This window comes from Haliotis rufescens, unplaced genomic scaffold, assembly GCF_023055435.1.
Source record: "Haliotis rufescens isolate VD_foot unplaced genomic scaffold, xgHalRufe1.0.p SCAF_17, whole genome shotgun sequence".
NCBI lineage: Eukaryota > Metazoa > Mollusca > Gastropoda > Lepetellida > Haliotidae > Haliotis > Haliotis rufescens.
The window spans coordinates 8,383,759-8,397,565 of record NW_025963857.1 but is presented as its reverse complement, the minus strand read 5'-3'; the positions used below and the strand labels follow the sequence as shown (position 1 = coordinate 8,397,565).

The following is a 13,807-nucleotide window of genomic DNA, read 5'->3' as shown; positions in this document are numbered from 1 at the left end:
TGAAAATTATTTTAATAGATCACTGAAAACCAGTAATGACAAATGACATGATAAATTGTATTACTGACTCTAACAAAGGGGGGAGGGTCGTCAAATGATGTGTCATATATTATTTCCTTCTACAAATAATGAGACAATAACGACAATTGACATGCGGGCATATTATTCTCTTTTTCAAACAATGATATGACAGCGACAAATGACATGCGTTGTAATAGTTATACCACTATTGCTCTGCGACCACTTATTATTAATTACGACATTAGTGTATAAACTGCATGCATGTATATGTATACATGGGTATCTCTGCCTCTGTCTGTAAGCATAATGTATACGGGTATGTATATGTTGGTGTACGTGTGTAAATATGTGTATGTGTTATATGTAAGTGTAATCATGCGTGTGTATGTATGTGTGTATGTAAGTGTGTATGTATGTGCGTGTGTATGTGTGTGTGTGTGTGTATATATATATGTGTGTGTGTGTGTATGTGTGTGTATATATATTTGTATGTGTATACAAAGGGCATAAGTGTGTGTATGTGTGCATATATGTACATGTATATAAGTGTATGTATTTTTGTGTATATTATTATGTATACATATTTAAATGTATGTGTATGTATATATGTATATGTATGTTATGTGTGTATGTATATGCACATGTATATGTATATGTATATGTATAATCAATGTCTGTACAAACACATCACGGAAAGGGCCACCTAAGTTGGATAACTTTTGCCCAATCCCTTGACCATATATGTCAATAAAATATGTTAAAAACTACTGTCTTCTTCTAACAATAGGATAACATCGACAACTGAAATGTTATGTCACATTATTGTTCTCTCCACAAAATGATAATACATGATATTCTGTGTTATTTATACATTTTTTCTTAAGATTAATTATCTTTTTACACATACTATTAAACATCGACTTCATACACACCTTGTTTCCGGGCATGAATTTAGCACATGGAGCATCATGTAAATTTATGTTAAACCATGGGCAGTGAGTGAGTGAGTGAGTATGGTTTTACGCCGCTTTTAGCAATATTCCAGCAATATCACGGCGGGGGACACCAGAAATGGGCTTCACACATTGTACCCATGTCGGGAATCAAACCCGGGTCTTCGGCGTGACGAGCGAACGCTTTAACCACTAGGCTACCCGACCGCATGGGCAGGAATCAATGTAAAGATATCGTAGGGAAATCTCATCTTCAGAAGAGAAAACCGTTCATAAATACTCAAACACAAAACAAAAATAAATGTCGAGTAAAACACTGTTTGTTTGGAGTTGTGCAGCAGCTCTGATATAAAGATGTAGGCAACGCTTCCCTGGGAGGGAAAGCATCAGAGTTATATCAAAATACTTCACCGACATCCGACAGTGTTACGCTATTTTGCGTTTAACGCCTAATGGAATCTGTTTCGGCAGATTATCGAGACTGATTTTTCTCTTAAGTTGCCGTTTTATAATTTGTGTTCAATTTCATTTATTTTCATCTGCAGTTGGGATTATTCAATTAACTGTTTCAACACCAACATAGAACACCAGCCACATTTGGCCTATACTGAAACGTCTTCAAAACTTACATATCTAAAACATATATAATATACTACTCAAAAGAAGTACCATGGCAGATTAAGTATAGTAATATTAAAGAATCAGATATTCTTTCAGTAAATTTGAATAGTCCACATTTAACAAAAATCATAGACATTTGAATTACTGAGAGTACTAAAAAATCGTACAGAATCCACGATATATCGATTTTTATAAACGCCTTTGATATTTGATATATAGTCGGCTGACCGGAAAGTCGATATGCCTAAATACAATCCAACAGTACTCTCCAACTCTGCCCCTAATTCTCACCTCGACCCTCAATTCGTCTTTAGGCATTGACCACGTGTCTCTATCCCAATACATGGCATCATTTAAAGAGATAACAACGTGACCCGGGTCTATTAGAAAGTAGTTAAATATTGATAGATCGATCTGTGAGAAGAGCAGGTGTTTGAGCTCTGTAGCTTCGATAAAGACGAACACTTTAATTACAGAGTGTGTCCTGCACTCGGCTCAGCGGTGCCCGGCGTTATTGAAGACGTCCATCGCAATTGAATGTCATCGCGGCATGTTGGAGTAATGAGAGCATCACTTTAGTGTCTCTAACAATCTTATTAAGTGATTATTTGTATCTGTTTAGTTGATATGTTTGTATTGGGGTTGTTGAGATTGTCAGTTAGATAATATGAGGGGAGATTAACGTATTGGAGCTGTTAGTTCTTCTTAGCTCATGTAATCTAAACGATACATTTAGATTTATATCTGGCAGCATGTTTATTTTGATTATGATGATGTTATGACAGAAATAATTATTATATGATTTTTGTTATTTGAATGTTGTTGTGTCAGTATATAAAATTTAAAATAATAATTAAATGAAAAATATTTTTTACAAATTCAAGCTGTTATAAACCTTTGAAAATTAAGAATAAGAACTGCGCAGTATCATTTATATAACACATGTAATAAATATTATTTTGCAGAATTTGATTCATTCTATAATTTAAATTTCATGCAACAATTAACAAATATATCCAGGGCGTAAGTCAAACTGCAACCAATTATGCAGTATAAGAATAGAAACTGGTATATCGGGATGCTGAATTTGATGCCTGCACAACTGCCGTGTATGGTGTTCTAATGATTCGGTGATGTTGTAGATCCAAGACACAGTGTTTTATATTAAAAAACGGCAATTAATTCCTAGGTTCCGACATGTAGGGTATTTGTTTTAAATTGAGTGTATTCCCGCAACATTCTCTAAACTATGACTTCACTGCATGGACGTGATGTCCTCAATAGAATGTCGCAAAATACGTAAAGAGGCACGTTTTCTTATCGATGTGCGAAACTGTAGCACACTAACACTTCCATTTATTACGATTTTTCATGTTGATAATCCTTTATCCATATGTGGTTGCATATTATAAACCTACTTTTGTACGTGACTGTGAACACTGAATGATTTCCCTAGTTTATATAAGTGTGAATTTGTCGTGATAACTAGCAAGTGCGCCTATATCAATAAAATCCAAATGAATCCCTTCCAATTTACCCTGAACAGTTAAATTAGTAATACCAATCTCAGAAAATACTCTCAACAAAGATCAGCGGATTGACATCTTCGAGGAACATTCTGCAAGGACAATTTCAATTTTAATCCTTATTGACAATTTCACACCTTGTTTTCTTCCCAGTTTATCGATAGCATGAAGTTTTCATTTTAACGGGGGTGGGAGGAAGCGTCAGAAAGTCGGGGCAGTCAGTCTCGCCAAATGAAAAGAAAAACAGCTTACTTGACCTGACATTAAAATACTACTCTCCTAATGTAAAATACACCCCGTGTTATGTAAACACTATATATACAACTCAAAAGAAGTTAAACAACACCCGATTGTTTCACATTGTTAGAGTTAATTTGTCACGTCATGGCAGATTCACTATAGAAATATGAAAGAATCGGGTGTTTTTGAACTTCTTTTGAATTGTACAATAATTATAATTGTAATGTCTGTACCAAACATCCGTGGAACCCACGTACGTTTAAAGTAACATTTCCGAAATTAATAATAAACAAATGTCCCTAATTACTGGTCAGTATACTTTCAGTGTCTCACTTTAACTCACTCTTTACGTACTGCAAACACATCAAATGACAATTGAACCACAAATTTACTAAATTAGCACATAGTGCATCATGTGTGGTGCATTCACTGCAATGGTACTTTTATATTAACGAGATAATGCCGTGCATTTGAACTTAAACTGCTCATAACCAACACTACGACGACACTATGTGATCTAATACATTTTTGGGGGGCAGGTTTTTTACTTCAACTATCCAATAGTAAACATTTCACAACTCTGGAGGTACAATCGAGCACGCTCTTTTTAAAGATTTGCTAACAAATGTGCTTGACTTTTTACAATCTCAGAAAAGTACCAAGTTCAAGAATCAAGTTTGTACACCACTACCCCACATGACAAACCTAGGACAAAATTCATTCCTTGATACATGAGATTTTTGTTACAAAACTTGGTGACCATAGCTACACTTACATATCTGTCTGGAGGCCAGTTTGTCAAAGCAAATGCTATCTGACGCTATCTGAGAAAACAGTATTTGAAATGCTGGACTTCCAAATTTATAACATCTATATAAAATTTTGGGGTAAAAATTTAGGGAAGAAGTACAGTAAACTACGGTTATAACGAACTCCAAGGGACTACTAATTTTAGTTCGTTATAACCGTAGTTCGTTATAAGCATATATACAGCATAACTACAGCAAATAGTCGGGACCAAAAAAGTAAGTTCGTTATATCCGTCAGTTCCTTATAAGCGTGTTCGTTATAACCGTAGTTTACTGTAGGTACACAGTGTGCTCCCCTTCCGGCTGATCTTGTTCTTTTAGCTTATAGATAAGAATTTCTGTTCGGTTTGGCAAAGTCAAACGAATGTATTTGGCCAAGAAGTTTAACTTAAGCTTCAAGTATATCGATGATCTGATATCGATGGATTAACAACAATCAAATAGCCAATTCCCTTCCACTGATTTACCCACCTGAACTGGACATACAGAAGATCAGTGAGACCACCTCATTTGTTTTATATTTAGATGTATGAATAGAGATTTAGAGTGACAAAACACTCTCCTCAAGACTGCACAACAAGAGGGATGACTTCAACTTTCCAATAGTCAACTTTCCCTTCCTGTTGAACAATATTCCAGCAGCTCCAGCCTTTGGTGTTTGCGTCTCACAACGTTTAAGGTACATGTACAATCGAGCGTGCTCTTTCTACCAAGATTTCAAAGAACATCGTTTACGACCCTTGCTAAGTTGTTCGATCAAGGTTACAACATTCAAGGCCTCTGTAAAACTTTCAATTTGTTTAGGGTAGACATGTGGAGGACATTTCCAAATTTAACGCATCAGTGACAAAAAGTATGTCCGATGCAATTCCCTATTTTGACGTGTTCCCGTGTGTTTTTTTCAGTTGAATTGACTTGCCTTTGCATGTGTTTGGGACGGATGCCACCGGTTGGGCATGATACGCTTACCTTATCGCGAACACCTAGCATCATGGCTATGTGATGGGGATTCATAAACACATGCTCAAGATATAGTCGGAATCGTACAATCGACTCTGATTTTGGCGGATATTTCTTATGAATATGGAAAGGATTTTGTCGCATTTATTTTCGAAGATTTCAAAGAGTGTCACACGACTCTTGGTCAAAAGATGTTTCATCCCGGTTGCAACATTTAAGGCTTCAATAAAGCTTTCAAAATGTTTTATTGAAGACATGTGGTGGACTATTCCAAATTTGAGGCATCAGTGACAACACTAATGTCCGAAGCATTTCCCTACGTATGTTCCCGTGTTATTTTTTTCAGATGAACAATTGACTTACCTTTGCACGTGTTTGTGACTGCTGTCACCGATGTGGGCAGGATACGCCCACCTTTTCGCATACACCAAGGCATGGTATCCTCACTGTTTGATAGTGATTCATAAACACGTGCTCTTGATAGATATAGATATATTTATCGAATCTACAAACCGAAATTAATTCTGTAATTATCATCTCAAGTATTATTGGAGGTCCAAAACTGCCGGACACTACCGATCAGCGCCGGACACCATTGTAAAAGCGCTTTTGATATGCAACCAATTGAGGTTATCACAGAAAGTATAAAACCAATTATCTTTGTTAACTTTTATCAATATGTTTGATATTTTCCAAACACCAGATGTACTTCCTCATTAAGTCAGGGGCGTGAGTCGTCTAGAGCGCCACCATTTGCTCTAAGGAGTTCCATCCATTAGGCGTGCCTGAAACCTACGATTGTGGTTTCGACTCCAAGATTCGCTCTGATTATGTTCCTTGGTTGGTCAGCCTCCTACCCGTACTCTCCATTGTTGATTACCAAATTTGTAAACGTCTAAGACCTACATCATGTACGGCTTTCAACCCATTAGTATATAACCGAAATAGGGGCGGTGGGGTAGCCTAGTGGTTAAAGCGTTAGCTCGTGGCGCCAAAGACCCGGGTTCGATTCCCCAGATGGGTACAATATGTGAGTCCCATTTTCCGGTCTTCCCCGCGTGATATTGCTGTAATATTGCTAAAAGCGGCGTAAAACCATGCTCACTCTCTCACTCCCATAACCGAAATACAACACACTTGTTAAGAGCGTCGTTAAACCCACTTACTCCTGACAATATCACGAAAATGACTTACAAATGAGTCATTTTTGTGCCATCAACCCAACACGATAAAAAACATTCCGAGCTGGTCGTGTATGATATCCCCGTGTACTCGGTTCTACATACACACGGCATCATTGAGTGACATAATGTACTCTGTAGAAAGTATGGTTTTGATTTTTGCGTGTCTTGACATTTATGTTCGGCTGTTTGTAATTGTTGACACGTATTGGGCAAGCTAACATTACATCGCGACAATCCGACTTGAGCGTATCCATTACCCAAGCCGGATCCACCCTCTCGGTGTTATTGGAAGCATAGCGGAATCCAAACTATGTTTTTATACAATTTATAAAGTGCACATTGTGTTGTGATAACTAAAAGATATTTCCCCACTTCTCCGATTTTCGCAGTAACACATGTTCGAGGACAAACAGCACCCTGTGCTCACAACGGGTTCTTTCTAGTGAAGTTACATGTTCAATCAAGTCCATTAAACGCAGTTCTCGGGACGTCTAAATAGAATAATTGTTTTATCAATAATGTATATTTGAGGTATTTTTCTTAAATGAAAGTAGTGTTTGGTGCAGCGTTGCTGGGAAATGAACCGGGTCATATGTCTCGTCAAATCGGTAATTTGATGTAAAACATATAATTCAACGACAGACATGTCTAACACGGATATGCAATGGGCCCGTTGACCCTATGTGGGTGAGTGAATGTTGTTTTGTGCCGCGTTAGCCAGCGTTGCAGCTCCCATAGATATCACGGCGGTCCTGAAAGATCGAGTTTGGGCTTGACACACCACTGGTTGATAGCATGAGTACATGTACGTCATTGACAAAACCATGTAATAGAATCCAGTGTTTATCTACTGTAAATATGGTTTGTTTATCTCATTATGTTGACGGTTCCTTCCAGCAATATTCCATTTATATCACGACAAACGGTGATTGATATTATGAGCAACGTCCCAAGCCGTCGGGGTATGATGACATGCACTCGAGCAAATCACCAAGCCTGACCAGGCGATCCATGTAATCGACGTTAACGATAAGCAAAGAGTGGACCTATTCTAAATTCAAAACATCAATAAAAAAGACATAATCTCGATTATCCGCCCAAACTTTTTTATTGGGTGTAAAAGGCAAAATAGTGATGAAACTGTGTGAATGGATAACTGACAATCAGTGAGGACACCAGGTGTTCACGAAAAGGGTAAGCATGTCCTGCTCTACCTGTCCTGCTAGAACCCGCCACAATTTGCAAAGAAAGACTAGTCTTTGTTTGTTGCCTAACGCCGCCCCCAGGAATACTCCACGGGGCGGTTAGGTACTGTCGACTTGACATTTCAAGGTTATGCCGAACACATTGCATACATGTATCTGGAAATGTAAACAGTCCATGACTTCGAGACAAGGGGAGAACCCTCGATGTAATTATGCCCAATTTCACAAGCAACCTCTGCTACTTACGGAAGCCGATGCTGTTATTGTTGTTAAGACTGCAATAGTAGATCGTAATAGATCCAGTCGAGTGCATTTAAGCCATAGCTGTGATGGCTGTTGGACATGTGAAGATCCCGCCAGTACAGACTTACTATAGACGTAGATATAATAACTGCTTATGGAGCTGCTGTTCTGATTAATGGCCTATACAAAACAAACAAATGATTAATGTTCTGTTACCCAATGACCAAATCAATTGTTTCCCTATTTTCCGGAGATCACAAATCTTAAAAATTACAGCGTAGAATGTGGAGTTGTCTACCCGTTTCATATTACATCCACAGTTTTGAGAGTAATTTTAATAAGTTCTTTTTTTTATCTTCTCCATGAAAACAAGTACGCAGTAAATCTGAAAACCGCACCCAAAGTCCCACGCACTCACCAAAACAAACCTTTTACAGCCCTATCGTCGACCTTACAAAAATAGGGATGCTTTACTCAACCCCAACAGATTTAATATCAACCCATTGTTTTGGTGCTTTCTAATGAACATCGAAAATAGTACAGTTATAAAAGCTGTTCCAAATGTTTATGTAAGTGACAGGAAAGTTTTAAAAAATATCTTTAAAAATGTATACCTGACCATGCATAGTTTGTTAAAGTCTGACAATGGCGTCCATGTTTCTAAGAGGGTGCCAACACGAGCCAGCACCAATCAGCCAGCCTCGGGCAATCTCGTGCCATGTCCGTCGCCGTTACTATGAATAGCTTCCTCTCAGCGGAAACTCTCGGATATTGTCCCCGCCTCGCCTTCCTATCGCTCGCGTGATACGCTAACACTGGCATTAATATTAAACCCCCCGATCAAACGTTTTTGTTTAAACATTTGCGATATTTCCTTCTCCCGTACAAGTCGTAGCTCATGTTTACGCCAGCGAATTTTGTCTACGGAAATTACGACCAAGTTAACATTGGTGACGCGTGCCTTAGGCAGGAAAAGATTTCTATGAGCTTGGCGCCTGTCAACCACGGGGAAAGGTACAGCGGTGTTGACACATTGCAGGTGGGTGCACGCGACACCATGACAACCTATTCCCAGTATTCCAGAGTCAAGATGGAGCCAGCGGACCGAGGGGGTGGGGCAAGGGGGTGGATGGACTCACAGCCCAAAGGCCTCACCCCGGGGATTGTTGCCAGAGACGATAAGTTAATTTCCTCGGGGGTACCTACCGTGAAGAGACTGCAGGATAATCTTCCCCATCCCCCAAGACATGGATATCCTGCTCCAGACAACTCGAATTCCGTGACGGAAATTATCGGAAATGATCCACGGAAAAGTGCCCCTCAGCTTATGGGGCGTTCGACGCTAGGTGACAACGTCATGTATAACTTTCCAGGCTCTCCTTACCTACCTCAGAGGAAACAACCACCCCTCCGTCAGTCCAGCTTCTCCCCTACCCCCGGGGAGGTGACGTGCACGGAGAAAGTTCTACCCAAGGTGTTTGTGCCTGCAGGTGAGTTGACGGCAATTGACGTTACAACGGGCCAAGGGATTTAGAGTAATGGCGTCCTCATTAATTTTTTCATACGTGTTGTTAAAACTCCTTAAATGTTTGCTGTACTATAAAACTCATTTTGACTAACTACTAGATTAAAAAACAACAACCTTGTTTTATGTTTATAGAAAGGTTACATACTTAACATTTTGGCTGTTCACAAATAATATAGCATCATAACGATTTAAATCAATAACAGGCAGTAGTTACCTGGATGTAGATATCGGAGATATTTCTTTCTTTCGGGGTCCAATTAATGTGTAACCTGTCCCAAGATGCATTAACTCAGGAAACGTATGTTTCCCTGGGTATATAAGTGATGGAATAAATTGTGATTGGTGGAAGATAACAATCATGTTATCATACATATATACCTCATTTGTACTATGTCATAACAAGGGATTAAGTCACGGTGGGCCTATGAAATCAGTATTTACAAAAAGTAAAATACCAGAAAAGATAATACATTGTATGGATGACAGCTTCGTTATTCTACTATGATGCGACTTTCTTATTCTATTATGATGTAAGACTCTTGCTTGACAACGGTATAAGGATCATACCAACACGTCGCAACATAATAGAATAAAAAAAATTGTCATAAATAAAATACCATATTCTTACGATTACTTGCCAACTTCTAAAAATGCCAATCAAACAGTTCAAAAAGTAAAATAAACAAAGTCTTGATAACCTTCTTGTTGAAACGTTTGAGTAATTGAATGTTATGTCACATAGATTGTGTATGACTAATGTACTTAAGATTATCATAGTAATTCGTGTTAAGACATCATTTTAAACAGGTATGTATGCTTTTTTAACATATCATACATATACAACGAACATTTCTAATATATTTATAAATGAATTGAATAATCTATATCGTTGTGCTCCATCTTACATCAGCATCATACCTCGGGCCATAAAACACACTGTCAGTGTTACATTTTTTTAAAATTTGAAAATGTTTCCACGTCACTCAATTGATCATTATGATTTTACGAATTTATTATCAGAACACTTTGTGCGAAGAATGCATTTATTCTACCGGAGAGTGCATTAATCGCGTATGTTTATCAATTGTATTTCGTTTTTGTATATTTTCTTATATGCGGTTGCGATGAAATATCAATAGAAACTGTTGTTCCTATGAGTCATCACCAACCCGCGACACAGGACCATTTCATTGTCTGCCCAAGTCGTTCACATATTGCCACTGCATTATTTCGTGCGTCAAGACATGCGTAAAGTGTATAGATTGCCCTTTGTACATCTATATTGCCTTCTTTATACATGTACATTGACGTTTCCATACATGTCTTTGCACCTTGAGAAACTCAAATACCTTTATATAAAGTTTGACAACAAATAATATTACCTAAGTTGACAAGCATGGCACCTATAGTGAACTTTATCCTGTTATCAACAGGTTCTCATTTTCCTTTATGATCATGGAACAAGTATATTTGATGAAGATTTGTCAGCATCATCAATATTTATAATTCCTATTCTGTACATATGGGATTGAAATATATCAAACTGTGACAGCAGTAGAATGTTTTCAAATCATGACTTGAAAGTCTTACTGAATTATTATAAAATTACAATGCGTTCGCTATATCTATATGTAATTCCTTATAACACAATTATCCAACACCAAAAGCTGTATGTTATCCCCAACATATTAAATACTCAAGATCAGACAGTGTTTCATTATAAAAAAATGTTCGTATTTCCAGAAGGATCAGTGGACATGGTCTTCTGTGTTAATAACCCTACTGATTTTTAACAGAGTGATTAATACAGACTAATATGAAGCTACAAACGAGGAATGCTTTGAGAAGATTATTTCTGCATTGCAGTGTTTTAAACAGTATACACCAATCAGTACGCATTGTAATAATGCCCACCGACAACCACTGAACGCCGTCTCATCCAAGTATCATTGCACGTCGAAGACGCATACATGTGGTGTATATGGTTCACCTCCCAGGCGATGAGGAACAAAAGGATGGTATCTCCGTCTCCATCTATCAAATAATAACAGTGCAGCCTGTATTTAACACGTCCACGAAAAGAACACTATTAACAGGGCTTTATGCTTCTTCTTAGTTATTATAAAAACTGGATATTTGAGCGAGAAGAGAGATCAAAGATTTCCAAAGACAAAATTACCACCGGCCATGAGCAACATATAAATAAATTGTTGTATTATATTGGCATAACATATATCATTGCACCCTTACACAGAACGTGACAACTAATAAAACATAAATCTTCCTCTACATCTTCTTCTTCTCCGTCGTCTTCTCAATGTTCAAGGAGTGTGTATATATTCTTTAAAAATATAAAGAAGCTGTCAGGTGATTGTTAGATATAAATATGAATAAGAGGAAAGCCAAAGCTTAGTATTTTTGCCTTCATTTAATAATTAGTGAATCATACTTTATATTATATAAAAGTAATATTGGAAGATGAAGAGATGATAATGAATCATTTAAAAAGTCGAAACCTTCGGGGTGCTCCTTTTCGTACATGAAGAGCAAGGAAAGGAAGAATATACAAAATAATACTTTAGAGCACGTATAATTCATGTGACCAGTATATATTTTTTTATTAGATTATCAATATTAGCAGTGGCTTTATTCTTGAATATAGATGGCATTGTTTAACATTTAGCTGCTGTATCAATGAAGACAAGTTGGCTTATGGGTTCGACGTCTTTATTCTTTCAACCCTGGTGCCTTCATCAAGGTCCAGGCATCAGAACCGAAACGTTGCGTTGAAAGAATAAAGACTCCATCCATCCACTCTGAATCGTTACTCTTGAAGTCAATTTAGTTTTTAAGTATCCAATACAAATCAGAAATAATGTTGGTGAAAGCGGAAAATTCGTCAACCTGAAACATGATACGTTTCCTATAATTTATCGTAACCGAACTCATTAAGCATTATCGCGAGGAAACAAAATATAAATGAGTCAAGCTTGATGGTGGCAGATCATCAGAGAAGAGGAAGAAACCCGACCTACCAAAGATAAATAGTAGTAATGTGGCGTTTGTGGGGGATCTTGGACAAATCAGAAATGTGAAGTATGTTGAAACCCTTTCAGATGTATCTGTTATATTGTTAATAAGGTTTATTAATCATACTGGATTATTATTTATCATACAAACTACATGCGCAGATGTGGTCACAATTTGATATTTGTAGTGTATCTTATTTGGGTTATTGTATTGTATTTTCATCTGGTGTGTGGCGTCATCTCTGATTTTTAGTGGTCTATTCATATACTTTCCCCCACTATTTTGCCAATGGAATCTTTTATACGAGACTGATTATTCTATGGCTTTGACTTTTTATTTTTAACAGTATTGGAACTTATCTACTCGCGATTGGGCTTTGCTACTGTAATGTAGAAGACTATAATCATACGTGTAATATAGGTAATAGTATACAAAGATGTTCTCCATTGTGTCAGTTCCTTCTGTATACGAATGAACAAGCTGGTGTAAGCGAGGATCTTTGGAATGCAAAGACAATATATTCTGTTATTCAATTCAAACATGTTTATTGTGCGTAAAACGTTTCAACAAAATGAGTTAATGTGCAATGGACTTTGCTTTTAGGGGAGATTCCTTATTACTATAGAAAGGGTTTTGTTGCTTTTGTTCACATGAAAAAGATTGAATTGTAACTCAATGTCATCGCATTCATATTTTAACATTGTTGAAGCATTAACTTATATTCTAAGACGTATCACATGAACTCTTATACCGGCTATTTAGGTCATTTAGTGTTTTGAGCCGCCCAAAAATCAACTTGAATCAATGTCCAGGTGTGAACCATTTTGAATACATATGTGCTTTGTTTCTACTAGTTTATACCAATAAGTAAATTATTAATGTGCCCACAGGGATCGGGAACGACAGATATCGATTATCCCGAGCTCTACGAACGATATATGTCAACTAAACGTATTATTCGTATATGAAACATTGCTAAATACACACACAATTTTTTTCCCCAAAAGACAAATTCAAATAAGTGTGACAATCCATATAATGATGTTAAATTTGTCCTCACATTCAGATTAAGTTTTCCCTTTGTTGGTAAACTCGCATTAAAGAGAGCGTTTACACTAACAATGTATTAATGATATACACAGAATTGTCTTTCACGCTATTATATATGTACAGTATATGCACTATTGAAGTAAAGCACGCTATAAGAACACAATGCAAAGTTATGAATATCAGTTATATAATTAGTCGTTTATATTGCATTGACTAGGAAACACAGGTCAGGTATACCGTTAATACCCCGCGCAGATATGATTTACACAAACAGATAGGGCTAACCACTTGTCATGTCGAGGGAAAGACACGTCTAGGTGAAAAGGAATGCTATTTCAATTAAAGAGTTGTTTCTTTTGTTCAAATTATTTGAATCGATTAATTCCAAATTATAAGAAAAGATACTGCTCTGTATATGCAGGAACTCCATAGAACTG

General features: G+C 37.1%; 1 protein-coding gene across 1 annotated transcript in view; it reads left to right on the top strand.

Annotated features, from left to right (window-relative positions):
- The first annotated feature begins 8,608 nt into the window (after positions 1-8,608).
- LOC124134546 (retroviral integration site protein Fli-1 homolog) overlaps positions 8,609-13,807 on the top strand; it is a 28,352-nt gene continuing 23,153 nt past the window's right edge. The window contains exon 1 of the mRNA XM_046499470.2: positions 8,609-9,252. Coding sequence (XP_046355426.1) covers positions 8,661-9,252 — 592 coding nt within the window. The 5' untranslated portion in view covers positions 8,609-8,660. The remainder of the gene's footprint in view (positions 9,253-13,807) is intronic.